Source organism: Giraffa tippelskirchi, chromosome 1 (assembly GCF_054371585.1).
Source record: "Giraffa tippelskirchi isolate mGirTip1 chromosome 1, T2T-mGirTip1v1.2.pri, whole genome shotgun sequence".
In the NCBI taxonomy this organism is placed as follows: domain Eukaryota; kingdom Metazoa; phylum Chordata; class Mammalia; order Artiodactyla; family Giraffidae; genus Giraffa; species Giraffa tippelskirchi.
The window spans coordinates 50,839,484-50,861,815 of NC_137275.1; the positions used below are offsets into that span (position 1 = coordinate 50,839,484).

The 22,332-nt window shown below is 39.4% G+C and overlaps 1 protein-coding gene across 2 annotated transcripts in view; it reads right to left on the reverse strand.

The window, feature by feature from the left end:
• GRXCR1 (glutaredoxin and cysteine rich domain containing 1) overlaps positions 1-22,332 on the reverse strand; it is a 326,824-nt gene that overhangs the window by 142,770 nt on the left and 161,722 nt on the right. Inside the window, exon 1 of one of the 2 annotated variants that reach the window (XM_081523643.1) lies at positions 16,964-20,529. The exons of the other annotated variant lie outside the window; for it this stretch is intronic. Within the exon in view, the coding sequence (XP_081379769.1) occupies positions 16,964-17,030 (67 nt within the window). The 5' untranslated portion in view covers positions 17,031-20,529. Of the gene's footprint in view, positions 1-16,963; positions 20,530-22,332 lie in introns of those variants that run through there. 2 annotated transcript variants of the gene reach the window in all.

The window sequence follows — 22,332 nt, forward strand, 5'->3', positions numbered from 1 at the left end:
CAGGCTCCTCTGTCCATGGGATTTTCCAGGTGAGAGTACTGGAGTGGGGTGCCATTGCCTTCTCCATCCCACAACTGTGTCCTATGTAAATGAAACATTTGGAGTTGAATGCCAGTAACCTTTCAGAAAGTGAATCTTCATCTTTATATTTTCACATTTTCCTTTGCAAATCCAATTGCTTAATTTCCCAACTCATTAATTTATTCAGCACATATTTTTAGCATGTTTCATGTACCCAGCACTGGCCTCGGTCCTGCCGGTGCAAACACAAACAAGGCTAATCCTCGCTCATACAGAAAGTGACTTGCTTTACATCTTCCTCTTAAAGTTGTCATCTAGTTCAAATACCAACACAGAGTGATTGAATAGGAATATTTTAACCTCTAAAATTTCCCAAGGTATCTGAAATTATTAGTTTTAAAATGGTAGTATTCTAAAAATAGTGTTCTTCACAGAAAATAATTCCCTTTGTTCCAAGGAAGTAGACAAGAAAAAAGTGAGATGTTTCCTAGTATAAAGTTTTCTGTGAGCTCTCCTATTAAGGATATAGTTATCCTTGATAAATAAGTTACTTAAATTATGCTGTTCTGATACAAAGCACAGTGTGTGGTGAATAATATCTTATCACTGAAAGAAAACATCTTTATGTAAGGTGATTTCATTTTTTTCCTAAGTTTTCCTCACTCCCTTAAGAAAAGTCTAGCTAAATTTCAGACAGATGCAGAATATTACACTTCAGAAAAGAATAACAACCAGCACTCATCTTTCTTTTTCTTATACTAAGGTTTCTAAAATTCCTTTTACGTACATCATGTTGGACATTACATGCATACAATCTAAAAGGTTAATGACTCTCTTTCAAAGACTTCTTAATCAAAGCCTATCGACCTACTTAATTATTGTTTGCTGAAATAAATTCTTTTTAATATCAGATATCTTGCTCACCATGTCAATATTGAATTCTCCAAAAGTAATTTATAGCAAATCACTGATGATCTGAAAGTAGCATAGTATCACCCTAACATTCAATACAATGAGTATCTCTTGGTATCAAGGATGGCTTGGGAGGGTGTGTGTGTAAAGGAGTAATCAGTACATACATCAAACACTTGAAATATTAAATCACTGAAGACTCTAACATAAACATTGGCTTAATTTTACTCAACTTGATAAGGAAATTTACAAGGAAGTTTAGCATATGAAAAGTAAATGTTTGCTAAAACTAGGGAGTTTATTATTTTAATTATATTCTATCCTAAGATAATTCCATCCAATGAGTTTAGGCACTTAGTTTCTGTATCCCTCTACATAAAGAATATGATATACCTGATTGGTGTTGTTTATTTCCATTGGCTACAGGCATGAACAGCAACTTGATAGAATTGCTCTGGAACTCATGTTTTCATTTCTTTTTGGTTTATCCTTTTACTTACTGAATTACTTCTTTTAATACAGTTGAAATTTCATTAGTTTCCTGTAACCAAAAATTTCACTTATCAACAATCCACGATTACTAAGATGTAGATCCCTGTGAAAGTGAAAGTTGCTCAGTCATGTCTGACTCTGTGACCCCAGGAACTGTAGTCCACCAGGCTCCTCTCTCCATGGAATTCTCCAGTAAAGAAGATAGGACATAAACAAGGCAATACGATTATCAAATTAAATAGCTGAATCACAGGTATTTGGACATGAGTCAGAATCTATTTCTTAGGTCCAAATATCCAAGATTCAATTAATTATTTTGATAATTATATTGGCTTAACTGTAGACTTGTTTATATCCTATCTTGGAAGAATATTTTCTTGAATATTACAAAATAGGGTGTCAGTTAAACAAATGATGACAGTCCAATAATTAAGACCTAACTTTGAATATAACGTTAGAATATTGTGCTAAATCTAAACAAAATATCCACTGTAGAACACTTCTGGAAGTAAATTATAAGACAAGAAAATTTCTGTTTTTAAAAAATATAGACAGAAATTAAATTAAATACATAAATGTTTGAAGATGGGTGGAAAATTGAGAGCCTCCTAAAATAACTGATTGGCATATACACTGATGCTAACATTCAGGATCTCCTGACCCACAAACCTCACAAACACACTCACAGGTATACAACCTAGAGACACGATCTCACAGGTCCATAAGGGGTCATGTACAAGGAGGTTTATTTCAATACTGTGTGGACTGCATTGGGACACTGGAAATAATAGCTCTTTAAATGCTATGTAGAAATTTAGATCAATGCACTAAATTTACACATAATTGCGATACACAAAACAATACACAGTATTTATATTGAATAAAATAATTCAGAAATAGAATGAGTTCTACAGACAATAACATATAAAGCCAATAGAAGAAAAACAAATGCATGCACAAATAACAGTACATATTTTACAAAGGTGATATAAATCAAAGTATATTCCGTAGGTATATTTAAGACAGAGGAGGGAAACGGTACTGGGAGTATGGGATGGGTGGAGAGGAAAGGCTTTGCAGGGATCAGTGGTGGTAAGAGCACCCAGAACAGCAGGGATAGCATTAACCTACTCTACTGTCACCAGAAAATAGATATGTGATCATCTCATGGTTGAAATATTATGATTAGTATTTGTGTCTGTGTGTCTGCTTTTCTGCATTTTTAGATGAGAATGTATATCTTCATAATAAATAAAGCAGAGTTATTCCTCAGATTTTTCAAGATGTATTTAGACAGGCTTAATTTGCATGCAATATATTTCATCCTTTTAAGGCTACAGATTGAGGAGTTTTGACAAATATAGAGGGGCTCCCTGTATTTTAAGTGACTTGCTTGAACCAGATCTTCTGACCCAAATCCAGTGCTCTTTCCACGATGTCAGAATACATTTTAAAATTACCCACAAACTTGCACTCATTTATAGTTGCACTTCATAATACATCATACCATTTTTGGCCTTGAAAAATTAATTACTATAATACACGCCTCCATAGAACTGCACGTGGGAGGACATCATGAGATAGGCCCTTTGTTATGTGAAACAATGGAATTGAGAGAAAATAATTTTTGGTGATGAGAAAGCAGAGACCAGACAGGAGACTGGGACACCATGAGCCTGACATCTGCTTTAGTACATCATAATGACTAACTTTTATTTTCTGGATAACATTTGATCCATCTTAAAAGTATAGGAAGCCAAAACTTTATCCATTTAAAATTATGCCATTCTAGAAGGAATGGTAACTTTCCACTCACTCCCCATTTCCTTCTGTCCACTTGCCACAGATCATTTTGGGGCTCCAGGGGAGCTCTGGGAGAAATGTGAAGCAGAGACAAGCAGCTAGACAGGCATGTACAATAAGAGTAACATTGAGGCATAAGAAAAATGAGCTGCTGGTGTCCAACTGACACAGCATGGTAAGTCTGGACCCAGCAAGATGGATATGGTCTGAGATCAGCCATCCAGACAACGGATGATACCCCTATAGCTGTCAGGACATTGTCCCCAACTAGACTGGCAACAGCTTGTAGTCTGGCTTAGAAATCAGATCTCCTTCACCCCAAATAAATTAATTAACATCCACCCCTCTGAATTAAATAGCCCTGTCTGCCTGTCCAGCTTCTCTCAGTGTTCTTTCTTCTTTAATGCTTGGCCTTCTCTGAGCTTTCCAACTGTCCACAGAGCTGCCAAGCAGGCAGTTCCTGTTCTTCAATTCAGTTTTATCATGTCAGGAGATTGCAATCAAGCCTTAATAACATTCTGCAGCCTGGGAGACATTAGCTGCCCCTACAGCTCAGCTAACTTCTTCTTAGAGGCATCTGTTCAAGATAGATCGAAGTCTGCCCAGACTCAGCCAGCACCAAACACACACTCCAGAAAATGGACTAGCACTCTATGTTTATTCCTTCCTTGGGTTTCTTATTCCTATCAGAAATACACAAAGATCATCAAGTAAAGATATCTAATCTAAAAGATGACCAAGGACATCTTGAGAAGCATTTTCTACTAAGCTGTCCAGGTGGCACTCAACTTATCATAAAGCTATAAGAATAAGATTTTGCATTCGTTGAGTACTTTAGTTTCCAACCATTCTCACATGCCATGTCTTATACTTCAGGTCAAAGAAATGGGATCAGAAGAAGCTGATTTTGCAAAAGGATCACTCAAAGAACTTCTTGTGAGAGAAAATTTTAATTTTCAATCAGGTGATGATGTTGGCAGCCAAAGTGGTCAGATATTCCATCAGTAATTATTTGCAAAGTCAGACATCTATTACCAGAAGCATGAGAAGTTCTATATGGATAGCAGAACAAATTTGAGCTTTAAAAATTAAAACAAGTACATGGCTTTAAAATGGGATGCCTAAAAGATATATGTGTGTTGCAGGAAAATGTATAAAGACATGTCATGGTTTCTCTTTTGTTCTCACTGCTTTGGGAAATAGTAAGCAAAGTCCATCTCTTCATTTACCAATCACCAAATAAGGCTTCACAATTCTTATATAATTCTCGAGGAGCATACCCCAAAATAATATTCTAATTGAAGTTTTGTCTATCCAAGAGTGGGGGTTCTGAGCAATAGATTTTATGATTTAGAATCCTTCTAGTCAATGTGTGGTTGACAGAGCATTAGTAGTATCACTTGGCTTGAAAGCTTGTTAGAAATGCTGAGCCTCAGACCCTGCCCAGAGCTACTGACTCAGAATCTGCCATTTAACAAGATCCCCAGGGGATTCCTATGCACATCCAAATTTGAGACATGCCGGTTTAGAACAAGGAAAGCAGAATATTGTATTTGTATAGAATATTTCTTACAACTATATATGATGGGGTAAATCCACACCTGCCAAACTTGGATGCTGACTGAACTTCAAAAAATGTGTAATTTTTAAGCTATTAATCGTATTGATTTACAGGGATAAACAGTGTGGATTAACTCTATCACTTTATTAGGAAGAGAAAGAAAATATGCTACTTTACCCTTGATACGGAGAAGGCAATGGCACCCCACTCTAGTACTCTTGCCTGGAAAATCCCATGGACGGAGGAGCCTGGTAGGCTGCAGTCCTTGGGGTCGCTAAGAGTCTGACACGACTGAGCGACTTCGCTTTCACTTTTCACTTTCACTTTTCACTTTCATGCATTGCAGAAGGAAATGGCAACCCACTCCAGTGTTCTTGCCTGGAGAATCCCAGGGATGGCGGAGCCTGCTGGGCTGCCATCTATGGGGTCGCACAGAGTCGGACACGACTGAGGTGACTTAGCAGCAGTAGCAGTAGCAGTTACCCTTGATAACTACTACTCTACAGAGGTAAACAAGGCATTCATTGGACTTTTAGGTGACAAATAGTACCAGTGTGCCTGAGAGGAAGAGGGATTTCTGGGGACCAGGGAATTCAAGTGCTAAAGCAGGTATAGAAGAAAGATGCCTGCTTGTGTGCTCAGCTGCTCAGCTGTGTTCGAATGTGTGTGACCTTATGGACTGTAGCTCACCAGGCTCCTAAGTCCACGGAAGTTTCCAGGCAAGAATACTGGAGTGGATTGTCATTCCCTACTCCCAGGGAAATGAAGGACAGTCCTAGATTAAAAGGACTGGCTGGCTTGTTGATATCTCTCCAAATGTTTGTTTTTTTAAAACTCTTAAGTGACTATTCTTTATATGTCCATAATCTTTAATTTTTTTTTTACAGATTATAACCAATCTTTCTTACATTACCTAAGGTCAGAACACATCTTATTTTAGAACCAATACCCCAATTTGTTGGACTTATTTTTCAAAGGAACCCCAGGGGAGCATGGAAACAGGCTATCACAGCCTCCTATGGCATGAGAGACTGGATCAAGGGAAGGCAGGCTGCAATACTGGGGTAAGAGGTGAAGATTCCAGCGAGGAGACACATCAGAAGAGAAAAAAAAGCAAAATTCAAACTTCCTGTCAGCTTCTCAATTTGGCTTAATGCCAACTATAACAAGCCTGAAAATTTGCCTATTGTACTGTGTGCCCTCCTTAGAGACTGTGCATGGAACCTACCCCTGGCTTCAGGGGTCCTCTGACCCAAGCCAGATCAACAGGCAACTCTCGCTGGAGAACTTTTAACTAAATGGCAACACTTTTCAGTGGTATTTGTGGCCACTGGAATTTAGGGGCATCCTTGGGGTCATCATTGTTCAGCATATACATGAGGACACTGAGAAAGCTGTTTGTAAAGATAGGGAAAGAGGAGCTACAGTTATTCAGAGGAAACACAGAAACAGTTTCAGCAGCAGCAGAACAGAAACAGACAGAGAGGCTTTAGTGCCTGGTCTCATTCCTACTGCTGCTTTCGGTTCAGTTGCAGGAATGCAACTTCCCACCCTATTTGCCTCCAGACAGCTCTTAGGGGACTTGGTATTTGAGGAGCCCCACACTGGGAAACTGGCTTCCCACACTGGGCCCTGGCTTCTGCCTTTTGGCTTCAGGCACCCTCCTGTTTCTCATTTGGACCATAGCAATTGACCTCTCACATTCTCTCATCTAGACTCTCTGAGCCGACTATTTAGCCTACTTTCCTTTTCAATTTCTAGCCTCATGGTGCCTTCTTAGAGTCTAGGAGCTTAAGTACTACAGTCTCACCCTCAGGTCCAAATGCTCCATCACTAGGTCAGAGTCCAGGACTAGGGGATTTTGGAGGCTCTGAAAATCTCTCTACAGCTATACGTTCTAGCCTGAAATCTCCCCAAAGAAACAACCAGTCAGTCTACCTTCTACAAGATCCAGTAGACAGGAAGTCACAGTGGCAGGACCAATGACCCAGGAGCCAACTGCCTCGCATTAAAATGCCAGCTCTGAGTCAGGGCATGTAAAATTTGGTAAAAATTTTGTAAGTTCCCTGAGCTTCTCTTCCTTTGCATGTAAAACCTTAGGTCTAATCAGATGAAACTGTCATTTCTGTAGGTCAAAATGATAGAGTATAAATAACTTCATATGGATAACCTTAGTATTATACCTGTCTCATGGGTAAGTAAAGAGTGGAGTTTTTAAACAATGTGTTTAAGTACCTGGACTCAATGAATCATAGCTATTAATCTCAAGGTGCTGTTGCTATTGTTACCCAGCACAATATCTCCATTACCATAGGTACTTTATGATGAAGAGGAGCTAAGCCACCATAAGGGGTCCAACCTCCCCAAGCTTCTAGGATGCCTAGCTTACTAACCTGAGTGTAGTTTTTTGATAGAATATGACCTTCCTGAGCTGGGCAGGGTACATGGAGAACAGGTGGCAATAGGAAGATAGCTACAGGGTTCTCAGGGAACTGAACTGTGAAAGTCCACAACAGCAGGGTGAGTGGCCCAAGCTCTTTCAGGACACCTAGAAGTAGAGGCTCATGTGTGAGGCAAAGAGCACACCCAGAAAATAGAGGGGGCAGTTTATCCTACAGCAGCTGTCAGGCTTTGATTGAGCCAAGTCTCCAGACAGAAAGGACTTCTCAAAATAGAGCCACAAACTGAGTCCAGCCTTCTACAAAGCAACCTCTCTATAACACCATCTTTCTGTGCCATAGGGTGGAAAAGGCTACCATCTCAAAATGCTTCTACTTCAACACTGACAGTCACCTGTATCACGGATCAGGCTCCAAAGCGACAGGTCAGTCAGTCCTCACACAGCTTATCCTTGGGGGTAGGCAACACCACAGTGCAGTCCTCCCCTGATCTTAAAAATTCTAAAGTTATAAGTTCCCAGTGACCCAACTCTTTGGAATAATCAAGCATTCCCTACTCCTGAACCACTTCCCCTTAAATAATCACTCCCTCCATTATTTCTCTTGGTGTCTGTTCAAATGTCACACTCTCAGTAGGGTAACCAGGTTGCCTGGGACAGTCCCAGCTGATGTCTGTTATCCCAGGATTACTAAATAGTGCTTTTTTGGTACTCAAAGAATCTCCATGAGACAGTAAATTATATAGTCACCCTGTCTTCTCTGACAACTTAGATAAAATCTGTTGCTATTTTTCTTAGCCTGCTTTATTATTCTTCATGTTGTATAACGGTTTTTCTTTCACGGTCTCTCCTTTCTATGTAAGCTGCTCTAGAACAAAGACTTAAACAATTTTGATAAATGCTATATTCTATCATCTAAAACAATGACTAGAAGGCTCTTAGAAGGTGTTCCAAAATGTTTTTCAATGAATTTTAAAATTAAGAAATGAGATACTTATTTCAACTATCTGATGAAATTATAATAAAGTTAACCAACTAAGTCCATACCCAATCTTTTCTTAAAACATTTTCGTATTCTAACAAAGCAGTATGCTTTCACAAATTTGTTTTCTTGGTGTGTTTCTGCCAACCTGCCCGGAACCCACCACCCTCCAGATACTCAATGGAAGGTGTGGCCAATGGCATTTAGAAGGGATATTTTCAAATGGTTTGCCTTGGCCATGCCCCTATACAGAGTGTCTGTTCCAGCAGCTCTACCACGTGGGCAGAGACAACCCTGTCCCTTGCTGGCCCATTAACACTACTTGGAATTAGAACACAGCAGTTGCAGAGCTTCCAGCAGAGAAGGTGGAGAAAGCAGCCCCCTGCATTCCTGGGGATTTCCAGCTCTTTCCTCCTCATGAGGCCTGTCCTGCCATGTATACTTCTAGTTAAGCCAACTGTTTACTTAACCTGGTTTAAATAGCTTTGTGTGGCTGGTGGTACAGGGCTAAAGGATCCACCTGCCAATGCAGGAGACATGGGTTTGATTCCTGAGTCAGGAAAATCCCCTAGAGAATTCAATGGTAACTCACTCCAGTACTCTTGCCCAGAAAATTCCATGGACAGAGGAGTCTGGAGGGATACAGTCCATGGGGTCACAAAGAGTCAGACATAACTGAGCACACCCATACATGTTGCTTACAACCAACAACTTTAAGTCATTGGGGGAATTTCACCAAAATGGTTCTTTCTTATTACTACAAACCACTGTCCAGGCAAAAACTCCCAGGTGCTCACTTCCCTGGAATCCAAAATTCCAAATGCAAAAATCTTTAACTCTCTGGAGCTGATCTGTACATAAACAGGCTTAAGGAAAATGGAGCCTTTGAATGAAAATGTACTGACGGTACAAAGTCACTTGATGACTTTTCCTTTACTTTCACAAGCCAACTGGGCACTTCCAATAAGATGTGATTATTACTTAAGTGTAAAATATCTAAAATAAAACTTCATTATTCCTCATCTTCCTCTTTCTAATCATCTTCAATTCTGTCAATAGCACTCCTCTTTTTAGCAGATTTCTACTCTTCTCAACCCTTTTCCCTTCCTTTGTCTCTCTCTACCTGGTCACCAGAGCCATAAGCACTGCTTTTGCCCCCTTTGAAATATATCTCAAGTCTGTCCTTTCTCCTCATTCTCAGGAGTATCCACTTAAGCTCAAGTTCTAATGTGAAAAGAAAACTGCATTCAGAATTGGGAAGGTTGGGTTTCTTCTAAGCTTCTCTACTCATTGTCTTTGGAGCCTATATTTGTAAAAGTAAAAATACAAGCCAGAGAATTTGAATGGATGAACCCAAGGCCCCAACCTAACTAAAACAATTGGGTGGGTGAATGATTATTTCTTATCCAATAAATTCACTCTTTAATAACATTTCTATGTGCACTTTACCCCATCGAAGTGTTTCCACACACTATTTTTTCTTTCCTTTCTACTTTTTCATTTATTTTCTTTTCAGTTACCTCTTTCCCTAGTCTCATTTCCTATTTCTATTCTGAAATATCTTGTTTCAGCTTTCTCCGCTCTTGATTTTTATGCCCTGGCACCTGAGCACATGAATCAGTTCCAATTTTAGAAGGCACAGCTGCACTTTTATGGGAAATGGAAAAGGACAAAATTTCTTTTTTAACAATCTGGAGAGAGCATCTGGCTTTTTTGATTGCTGCTTTATGTTTCACTTTTCAAAGGAGTAAATAACATTCTGGTATCAACAAAGCACCAGTGGCCCTGAGTGCAATTCCTTGCTGTGAAAGAAAATAAAGATAACTAACCTGGCTTGTACATTTCAATATTTTATGAATGAACTCTAGACTCCGGGAACTACTTCAGAATCAAGTCTAGGCTATAACTCAGTCAATGATTCACTGCATATCATTATTCAGAAGTCTGAGTTTCTTCAACTCCATCAGTCATCCTTAACTGCATCACACCCCATATCTCTTTTTGTACCAAGCATTTTAATACTCCTTTTACTATCCTGGAATAAAATACATAGCACTACAATCCATCTACATATACATAATGCATTCATTCCACAGTTTCTTCTCCATAATTCTAAAACCCATAAGCTCTGAAATCTAAAGACTTTTACCGAATTTTGGCACCTAAGTTCACATGGTTGCATCCCCTGACCTGAACTGATGAGAGTAATTTATTCTATTTATCCCACCTATTATGAATGTTTGCGACAACAAAATCAATGTGTTTGGTTACAGGGGCTCTCCCATATTCCTCCAAGAGTGTTGCATGCTATCAGGTGTATGTACTTCATTGGTTTTCTAAAATCTGAAAAAGACTGAAAACACTTCTGGCTAAGAGATTCAGAAAATGGCTTTTGGAACTATGTAACCAACCTTCATACAAAAGCTCAATATAACACTCAACGCTAGCATGAAAAAGAAATTAAAAAATGTTAACCGGTAAGAAACCACACATACTTCATTACGTAAGTGCTGAGACCTGACTTATAGAAGATGTGTTGAAGTGGTCTGGTGCCTGCCACACAACATAGAAGCATCCATCACTAGTGTAATAAGACACACATGGAAACTGGCAGGGGGTCCTGTCAACCACTCAAATATACAAGCAGCACAGTTTCATAATTTTTTGAAATGATGAATCACTTTTGAGAAGTTTTCATACAAAGCAAAATATAATACTCTTCTCAATTTACACATCAATTGCACTTCCTAGTAAATAAACTGCACATTAAAACCACATAAAAAGCACCTGTGTTCACACGTCAGCTGGAGTTCATTTCCAGGTTAAGATTGTTTGAGATGTGCAGAGGATATGTATACATTGGTTCTGTAGGGCTCTCCCACACATGGCAAGACAATTAGAAACCCTGGACCCAACTTTATTAAATGACAATGAAGACTCCTCCCAAATATTTAACAACCCAAACATACTCCTCCAAAATTTCCAGAATGCCTCCCCCTGCTAGGGGTAGTACTTCCTTTCCTAAGAACCACTGAACTAATGTATATTCTTTCTCCCAAACCACATTTTTATAGGGGGATTTGGAAAATAAATGAAGTAGGCACTGAATCCTACCCCAGGCCTTTCTGATACTCTAGAATTCTCAGATAACTCCCTTCCCAGTTAGTCCCATCTAAACAGGAATCGTGATCTCAAGGATATTAACAGCATTCTGTCTGTGAGCTTGCATACCACCCCTGCTTCTTCCCCAAGATGCTTGTTCTGTTTATTTTTCAACTGTTCATTCCATCCATGCGATCGAGCATATGTCATGTCAAACAGCAGGGATTCAAAACTTCTTAACTCCTGCCCTTAAAGCATTTCCAGTACAATCTGATAAGCAGCACAGAAGAGACACATGAAATACAGAGGAATACGGAAGTAGGCAGAAAAGATGCTTAGTCTTCAGTGTAGAACATCAGAGGGAGCGTCAGCAAAAATTTAGTAACATTTATTCCTGTTACAGTTCTCAAGAATGCTGAAGAAAAGTCTTTATGAAACAAAGTCAAATAGATATAATTGCTTGCACATTTAAAGAAAAAAAATATACTTCTTTAGTTAATTTCATCCTCTGGGGAAAGAAAACTGTACAGCAATATATTCATTCAAAAGCATGGTTTTTAGAAAACCTATAAATACAAGTTTATTGAAGACCTATAAAATATCATATAATTCTAACATCATTATTTTTATTATTTTTCCCAAACTAGGCTTTAGATTAGAAAATCGATCCAAATATTTCCTTTTCAAGAGTTCTTAATAATCCACAGATGCTACCTTGGTTTTCCTCACTTTTTTTATAAAAAAAGATACACACACACACATATACACCCATACACACACATACACACATATACATATATACAGTTCTTAGCATGGGTATCCAAAAGCACTATTTATCTAAAAAAAAATGGTTTCACCAGTTCTTTTGACTGTCTACATAGTTTACAAATAAAACAAAGGGAGAGGGCAAACAAAAAGCTCAGTGGTGATAACTGTTCAAAAAATAGCATTAGTTCCTTACATAGAAATGTTCCTTCAAATTCTTTTGCTATGTTGCAAATAATATCATAACTAGAGCATACAACTGAGAAGTTGCTTTTCATACTTGGGAGGTATAAAAGAATATTCTATTTTCATAGTCTATTTAATTGGTTTAAATCATTTACTGCTTTTAATGCCAAGATATTCTTGCTTTTTCGTGTGTGAACTACATTTTTCTTAATTTCTCAGAAACCAGATTTTGTCATTTTAAATTGTAAAATCTCACTGAAGATAAGAACTCAGAAATTGAGAAAGAGTATTTTGAAGTGAGAAACTCATTTTAGCTTTTATTGGTGTGTTTCCTACTGGATAGACCCATTCCTACTGGATAGACAGTGTGTTAAAAAGCAAAGTCATCACTTTGCTGACAAAGGTCCGTATAGTCAAGGCTATGGTCTTTCCAGTAGTTATGTAGGGATGTGAGAGCTGGACAATAAAAAGGCACAGCACTGAAGAATTGCTGTTTTTGAACTGTGGTGTTGGAAAAGACTTTGGGAGTCCCTTGAAAAGCAAGGAGATCTAACCTATCAATCTTAAAGGAGATCAACCCTGAATACTCTTTGGAAGGACTGATGCTGAAGCTGAAGCTCCAACACTTTGGCCACCTGATGTGAAGAGCTGACTCACTGGAAAAGATCCTGATGCTGGGAAAGATTGAAGGCAGAAGGAGAAGAGGGAGACAGAGGGTGAGACGGTTGGATGTCATCACTGATTCAATGGACATGAACTTGGGCAAACTCCGGGAGATGATGAGGGACAGGCAAGCCTGGCATGCTGCAGTCCATGGGGTCATGAAGAGTTGGACACAACTTGATGACTAAACAATAACAACGGACCCCATTTTGGATGTTTCATAAATAATAAATAACAATGATAAAGCAACATTTACTAAGTATTTCCTGTATGCCAAAAAATGCTCCATATGTTACCTCTTTTATTCCTTAAAATACAACTATGAAATATGCAATATTGTCCCCATCTTACTGAGAAACCTGAGGTTCTGAGAGACTGAATACCTTAGTCACTAAGGCAGAGCTTGGATTCAAATGCATATCTGGTTGAACCTTGCATTCCAGATTATAGACATCATGGTCTCAGAACTGAAAGACCAACTCATTGATGCTCCTTTCTTTCACACTTCTGGCTGAAATAGGATTCCTGATTTCACGTCCAGAAAATGCAAAATGCTTCTTATCCTTAAAGTTTCTTCACTGTATGACCTGTGCTCTTCACAGCCTTTGCACAGTAGAAATGTTTTACTCAAATAACTTCTAAGAACCTTTTAGAAGTATCAAGTGGGGGGAAAAAGGTCCCTAGAGGGTAGTACAAACTGGACCAGTGATAGATCTTTCATGAGCTGGATGCCAAAATGTTATGATTTTTATGAAATAAGAGATTAAATACTGTACAAAGATGGCGTGTTTTACAACTGATGTAGCTGGTTTCATATGCCATCATCTTCCAATAACTATAATTTTACTTCTGTTCTTGAGACATGTGGAACTCTTTAAAAAACCTGAAAAGAGCATTTGGCTGAACCCATAATGTACAGACTCAGTTTTGAGAATGGGCAGTGGGCCATGCTCATAGAATGTCAGAACTAAAAAAGGAACTTAGAGATAAAGCTTAGTTTCATCAATTTCACCAGTTTTTAAAGAAGAGAATCAGGGAGATCACTTGGATAGATAGGGACATTACACAAATGAAGACTGGCTTCCACTGGAGACCTTGTCCCATAACCACTGTTCCATGCTACCAAGTCTCAATAATGGCTAAGAGATCATATTCACACTTTCAGGGTGAGTTTTAAGTTCACTCTCTTTATTGCTATGCTGTGTACATCGTTAAATATATAGCAACTTGAGGCTATAAGTATTGTTTTGGATATTCTTTCCTACAAGTTTCTCTTGATGAATGCGAATCACCTGCTGCTCCATTATTTTCCCTTCTATTCCACACCTGTTGGGCTCCACAGCCTCTGTTTTTACAAATTTACCTCAGCATTTATCTTTCTCCCCTCTCATATTTCGATGCCAAGCTTTTTTATATGCCTTTATTTGGAACAACGAGAATGAGAGTGAAGCCTGACAGAAGCCAGGGAAAAGGTTAAGATCAAAGAACAGTCTCGGAGGGGGCTAAGATGGCGGAGGAATAGGACAGGGAGACCACTCTCTCCTCCACAAATTTATCGAAAGAACATCTGAACGCTGACCAAACTTCACAAAACTACTTCTGAAGGCTGGCTGAGGACGTCAGGCTTTCACAAAAACTGCGCATTATCTTCAAAAGAGGTAGGAGAAATTATAAAAGATAAAAAGAGAGACAAAAGAGTTAGGGACGGAGACCCGTCCCGGGGAGGGAGTCGTAAAAGAGGAGGAATTTCCAAGCACCAGGAAACCCTCTCACCGGCGGGTGTGGGGGAGGATTTTTTATCTCGGAGGGCAACGTAACTGGGAGGAAAAAATAAATAAAATCCACAGATTACGTGCCTAAAGCAACTCCCAGCAAAGAACCCCAGACGCTCGCATCATCCGCCACCAGCAAGTGGGGGCTGAACGGAGAGGAGCGGGCGGCATTGCCTAGGGTAAGGACCTGGCCCGAGTGCCCCGAGGGCAATCTGAGGGAGCTAACGTGAGATAGTAACCTAAACTGTGGGACAGCGAGAGAGAGAGAACTATCCCGCGAAAAGCCCAACTCTAAGGCACTGCCGGCCCGCTCACAGAACAAAGGACTGAGCGATACCAGAGGAGAGCTAGCCGGCTGCGGACCGCCCCATCCCCCGCCGGACACAGCGGGCAGGCGGGGCCCGCCAGAGCCGGAAAGGGGCAAACTCGGCTCCAGAGAGGGCACCCCCTACCAAACTGCAAACAGGCTCCCAGTTTCTAAGCAAAGACTGCCTGAGATCCCGGAGGGTCGACAGCCGCCGGGAGGGTCGCAGCCAGAGACCAGCTCCCCAGAACCGACACAAAGCACCGGAGCCGGGCGCGCCCGTAAACCGAGGCGGGGACCAGGGAGGTGATAAGCCGCACCGCCCCAACAGGGGACAGCGCCCTCGCCAAACTCCTGGCCGCCTGGGCAGCTCCGACCGGGAACGGCACAAGCCGCGGGCGAAACCGAGTCTGCGCCTTTGTGGAGTAACCGGGAGCCTGAACCTGAGCGGCTTAGACCTGGGAAGTGCACGCAGCTCAGGGCCCGCTCCCCGGCCGAGTAACCTGAAGCCTGAGCAGGGTAGACGGGGAAAGCACACACGCCGTGAGCGGGGGCGAACCCAGTGCGGCCGAGACATTGCGAGCTTACCACACACACGCCAGAATTGCAGTGTTCCTTCCTCCCCACAGCACGATTGAACAAGCGAACCTAAAGAGATCACCTCCACCGCTTTGTTGCAGGGCGGAAATTAGATACTGAAGAGATCTCCAAACAGAAGCCAAATAAACAGAGGGAAGCGCTTTGGAAGGGACAGGCCAACAGATTAAGATCCCTGTAGTTAATACCGACTGCATTAAAAAGGACCTATAGATCTTGAAAAGTATAAGCAGGAATAAGGATCTATCTAAAACTGAGCAGATCCCACACTGCTCACAACAGCTCCAGAGAAAGTCCGGGATATATATATTTTTTACTATTATTATTATTTTTTTTTTTTAATTTTTTTTTTAATTTTTTTTTTTAATTAAAAAAAAAATTTTTTTTTCTCTTCTTTCCTTTTTCTTCAAGTCCTCTATTACACCTTTAACTTTCATTTTCATAACCCACTATTAACTTGCAAAAAAAAAAAAACAAAAAACAAAACAAAACAAAAAAAACCCCTATTTTTGAAGCAAACTACATACATATATCTTATACCTTTTGCGTTTTCTTTTTTTTTAATGTTTTTTTCCTGTTCTACATATTTTTACTGTTTCTTTTTTTACTGTTTTACTGTTTTTTTTCTTTTTACACTGTTCCCTTTTTTCTTTTTTTTCTTTTTTTTTTTTTAGATTGTAAGTTTTATAAGAGTCTAACCTCTACTCTAGATTTTTAATCTTTGTTTTACATATTTGATATCAACTTTGTACATTTAAGAACCCAATCTTTAGGACCCATTTTTACTCAGGAGTGTGATCACTGGCCTGATCACTCTCTCCCCCTATTGATGCTCTTTCTTCTCCCCCAGGGAACCTCTATCTCCCACCCTCCTCCTTCTCTTCTCAACCCAATTCTGTGAATCTCTGAGGGTGTTCTGGGTACCGGAGAACACTTCAGGAACAGGATACTGCCCAGATCTCTCTCTCCCCTCTTAATTCCTCCCTTTCTACTCATGCTCACCTCTGTTACCTTCCTCCCCCCTCTCTATGTATCTCTGTGAATCACTCTGAGGGTTCCAAACTGTGGAAAGCACAGAGGGAAGTGCTTACTGGCTAGATTGCTCTCTCCACATTTGAATTCCCCTCTTCCCCTCCTGGCCACCTCAACCCACCCCCCCCACCTCATCTCTCCATGTAACTCACTGAACCTTTCTGGGTATCCCTCACTGTGGAGAATCTTTTCACCATTAACCTAAAAGTTTTATTATTGAGGCTGTATGGAAGGAGAAGTCTTGAGGCTACTGCAAGAATAAGACTGAAAGCCAGGGGAAACATTAATTAATAAGAGACCATCCAATAGCCTCCATAAATTCACTGAAACCAAGCTCCACCCAAGAGACAATAAGTTCCAGAGCAAGACATACCACGCAAATTCTCCAGCAACGCAGGAACATAGACCTGAGCATCAATATACAGGCTGCCCAGAGGCATACCAAATCCATAGACATCTCAAAAATTAATACTGGTCACTCCATTACACTCTAGAGAGCAGAAATCCAGCTCCACCCACCAGAACACCGACACAAGCTCCCCCAACCAGGAAACCTTGACAAGCCACCTGTCCAACCCCAACCGCAGTGAGGAACCTCCACAACAAAGAGGAACTTCATACTACCAGAATACAGAAGGGCCACGCCTAACACAGCAATCTAAACAAGATGAAAAGGCAGAGAAATACTCAGCAAGTAAAGGAAAATGAGAAATGCCCACAAAGCCAAACAAAAGAGGAGGAGATAGGGAATCTATCTGAAAAAGAATTTAGAATAAGGATAATAAAAATGATCCAAAATCTTGAAAGCAAAATGGAGTTACAGATAAATAGCCTGGAGACAAAGATTGAGAAGATGCAAGAAATGTTTATCAAGGACTTAGAAGAAATAAAAAGGAATCAATATAGAATGAATAATGAAATAAAGGAGATAAAAGACACTCTGGAGGGAACCAACAGTAGAATAACGGAGGCAGAAGATAGGATAAGTGAGGTAGAAGATAGAATGATGGAAATAAACGAAGTAGAGAGGAAAAAAGAAAAAAGAATCAAAAGAAATGAGGAAAACCTCCGGGACCTCTGGGACAATATGAAACGCCCCAACATTCGAATCATAGGAGTCCCAGAAGAAGAAGATAAAAGGAAAGCCCATGAAAAAATACTCGAGGAGATAATAGTTGAGAATTTCCCTAAATTGAGGAAAGAAATAGTCACAGAAGTCCAAGAAACCCAGAGAGTTCCAAACAGGATAAACCCAAGGCGAAACACCCCAAGACACATATTAATCAAATTAACAAAGATCAAACACAAAGAACAAATATTAAAAGCAGCAAGGGAAAAACAACAAATAACACACAAGGGGATCCCCATAAGGATAACAGCTGATCTTTCAATAGAAACCCTTCAGGCTAGAAGGGAATGGCAGGACATACTTAAAGTAATGAAAGAGAATAATCTACAACCCAGATTACTGTACCCAGCAAGGATCTCATTCAGATATGAAGGAGAATTCAAAAGCTTTACAGACAAGCAAGAGCTGAGGGAATTCAGCACCACCAAACCAGCTCTCCAGCAAATGCTAAAGGATCTTCTCTAAACAGGAAACACAGAAAGGATGTTTCAACACGAACTCAAAACAACAAAGTAAATGGCAACGGGATCATACTTATCAATAATTACCTTAAATGTAAATGGGTTGAATGCCCCAACCAAAAGGCAAAGGGTTGCTGAATGGATACAAAAACAAGACCCCTATATATGCTGTCTACAAGAGACCCACCTCAAAACTAGGGACACACACAGGCTGAAAGTGAAAGGATGGAAAAACATATTCCATGCAAACGGAGACCAAAAGAAAGCAGGAGTCGCAATACTCATTTCAGATAAAATAGACTTTAAAATAAAGGATGTGAAAAGGGACAAAGAAGGACACTACATAAAGATCAAAGGATCAATTCAAGAAGAAGACGTAACAATCATAAATATATATGCACCCAACATAGGAGCACCACAATATATAAGGCAAATACTAACAAGTATGAAAGGGGAAATTAACAATAACACAATAATAGTGGGAGACTTTAATACTCCACTCACGCATATGGATAGATCAACTAAACAGAAAATTAACAAGGAAACACAAACTTTAAATGATACAATAGACAAATTAGATTTAATTGATATTTACAGGAGTTTCCACCCCAAAACAATCAATTTTACCTTTTTCTCAAGTGCACATGGAACTTTCTCCAGGATAGATCACATCCTGGGCCATAAATCTAGCCTTGGTAAATTCAAAAAAATTGAAATCATCCCAGCCATCTTCTCTGACCACAATGCAGTAAGATTAGACCTCAATTACAGGAAAAAAACTATTAAAAGTTCCAACATATGGAGGCTAAACAACACGCTTCTGAATAACCAACAAATCACAGAAGAAATCAAAAAAGAAATCAAATTATGCATAGAAACGAATGAAAATGAAAACACAACAACCCAAAACCTATGGGACACTGTAAAAGCAATACTAAGGGGAAGGTTCATAGCAATACAGGCGTACCTCAAGAAACAAGAAAAAAATCAAATAAATCAACTAACTCTACACCTAAAGCAACTAGAGAAGGAAGAAATGAAAAACCCCAGGGTCAGTAGAAGGAAAGAAATCTTAAAAATTAGGGCAGAAATAAATGCAAAAGAAACAAAAGAGACCATAGCAAAAATAAACAAAACTAAAAGCTGGTTTTTCGAGAAGATAAACAAAATTGATAAGCCATTAGCCAGACTCATCAAGAAACAAAGGGAGAAGAATCAGATCAACAAAATTAGAAATGAAAATGGAGAGATCACAACAGACTCCACAGAAATACAAAGGATCATAAGAGACTACTACCAACAGCTATATGCCAATAAAATGGACAACTTGGAAGAAATGGACAAATTCTTAGAAAAGTATAACTTTCCAAAACTGAACCATGAAGAAATAGAAGATCTTAACAGACCCATCACAAGCACGGAAATCGAAACTGTAATCAGAAATCTTCCAGCAAACAAAAGCCCAGGACCAGACGGCTTCACAGCGGAATTCTACCAAAAATTTAGAGAAGAGCTAACACCTATCTTACTCAAACTCTTCCAGAAAATTGCAGAAGATGGTAAACTTCCAAACTCATTCTATGAGGCCACCATCACCCTAATTCCAAAACCAGACAAAGATGTCACAAAAAAGGAAAACTACAGGCCAATATCACTGATGAACATAGATGCAAAAATCCTTAATAAAATTCTAGCAAACAGAATCCAACATCATATTAAAAAGATCATACATCATGACCAAGTGGGCTTTATCCCAGGAATGCAAGGTTTTTTTAACATCCGCAAATCAATCAATGTAATACACCACATTAACAAATTGAAAGAAAAAAACCATATGGTTATCTCAATAGATGCAGAAAAAGCCTTTGACAAAATTCAGCATCCATTTATGATTAAAACCCTCCAGAAAGCAGGAATAGAAGGAACATATCTCAACATAATAAAAGCTATATATGACAAACCCACAGCAAACATTATCCTCAATGGTGAAAAACTGAAAGCATTTCCCCTAAAGTCAGGAACAAGGCAAGGATGCCCACTTTCACCACTACTATTCAACATAGTTTTGGAAGTTTTGGCCACAGCAATCAGAGCTGAAAAAGAAATAAAAGGAATACAGATAGGAAAAGAAGAAGTAAAACTCTCACTGTTTGCAGATGACATGATCCTCTACATAGAAAACCCTAAAGACTCTACTAGAAAAATACTAGAGTTGATCAATGAATATAGTAAAGTTGCAGGATATAAAATTAACACACAGAAATCCCTTGCATTCCTATACTCCAATAATGAGAAAACAGAAAGAGAAATTAAGGAAACAATACCATTCACCATTGCATCAAAAAGAATAAAATACTTAGGAATATATCTACCTAAAGAAACAAAAGACTTATATATAGAAAACTATAAAACACTGATGAAAGAAATCAAAGAGGACACAAACAGATGGAGAAATATACCGTGTTCATGGATTGGAAGAATTAATATAGTGAAAATGAGTATTCTACCCAAAGCAATCTACAGATTCAATGCAATCCCTATCAAGCTACCAATGGTATTTTTCACAGAACTAGAACAAATCATCTCACAATTTGTATGGAAATATAAGAAACCTCGAATAGCCAAAGCAATCTTGAGGAAGAAGAATGGAACTGGAGGAATCAACCTGCCTGACTTCAGGCTCTACTACAAAGCCACAGTCATCAAGACAGTATGGTACTGGCACAAAGACAGAAATATAGATCAATGGAACAAAATAGAAAGCCCAGAGATAAACCCACGCACATATGGACACCTTATCTTCGACAAAGGAGGCAAGAATATACAATGGAGAAAAGACAATCTCTTTAACAAGTGGTGCTGGGAAAACTGGTCAACCACTTGTAAAAGAATGAAACTAGAACACTTCCTAACACCGTACACAAAAATAAACTCAAAATGGATTAAAGATCTAAACGTAAGACCAGAAACTATAAAACTCCTAGAGGAAAACATAGGCAAAACACTCTCCGACATAAATCACAGCAGGATCCTCCATGACCCACCTCCCAGAATATTGGAAATAAAAGCAAAAATAAACAAATGGGACCTAATTAAACTTAAAAGCTTTTGCACAACAAAGGAAACTATAAACAAGGTGAAAAGACAGCCTTCAGAATGGGAGAAAATAATAGCAAATGAAGCAAGAGACAAACAATTAATCTCAAAAATATACAAGCAACTTCTGCAGCTGAATTCCCGAAAAATAAACGACCCAATCAAAAAATGGGCCAAAGAACTAAACAGACATTTCTCCAAAGAAGACATACAGATGGCTAACAAACACATGAAAAGATGCTCAACATCACTCATTATTAGAGAAATGCAAATCAAAACCACAATGAGGTATCATTTCACACCAGTCAGAATGGCTGCTATCCAAAAGTCTACAAGCAATAAATGCTGGAGAGGGTGTGGAGAAAAGGGAACCCTCTTACACTGTTGGTGGGAATGCAAACTAGTACAGCCACTATGGAGAACAGTGTGGAGATTCCTTAAAAAACTGGGAATAGAACTGCCATATGACCCAGCAATCCCACTGCTGGGCATATACACCGAGGAAACCAGAATTGAAAGAGACGCGTGTACCCCAATGTTCATCGCAGCACTGTTTACAATAGCCAGGACATGGAAGCAACCTAGATGTCCATCAGCAGATGAATGGATAAGGAAGCTGTGGTACATATACACAATGGAATATTACTCAGCCATTAAAAAAAATACATTTGAATCGGTTCTACTGAGATGGATGAAACTGGAGCCCATTATACAGAGTGAAGTAAGCCAGAAAGAAAAACAACAATACAGTATACTAATGCATATATACGGAATTTGAAAGATGGTAACGATAACCCTATATGCGAGACAGAATAAGAGACACAGATGCATGGAACAATTTTATGGACTCTGAGGGAGAAGGTGAGGGTGGGACGTTCTGGGAGAATGGCATTGAGACATGTGTATTGTCATATGTGAAACAGAGCACCATTCCATGTTCGATGCATGTGACAAGGGCTCAGGGCCAGGGCAATGGGATGATCCAGAAGGATGGGATGGGGAGGGAGGTGGGTGGGGGGTCCGGGAAGGGGAACACATGTAAACCCATGGCTGATT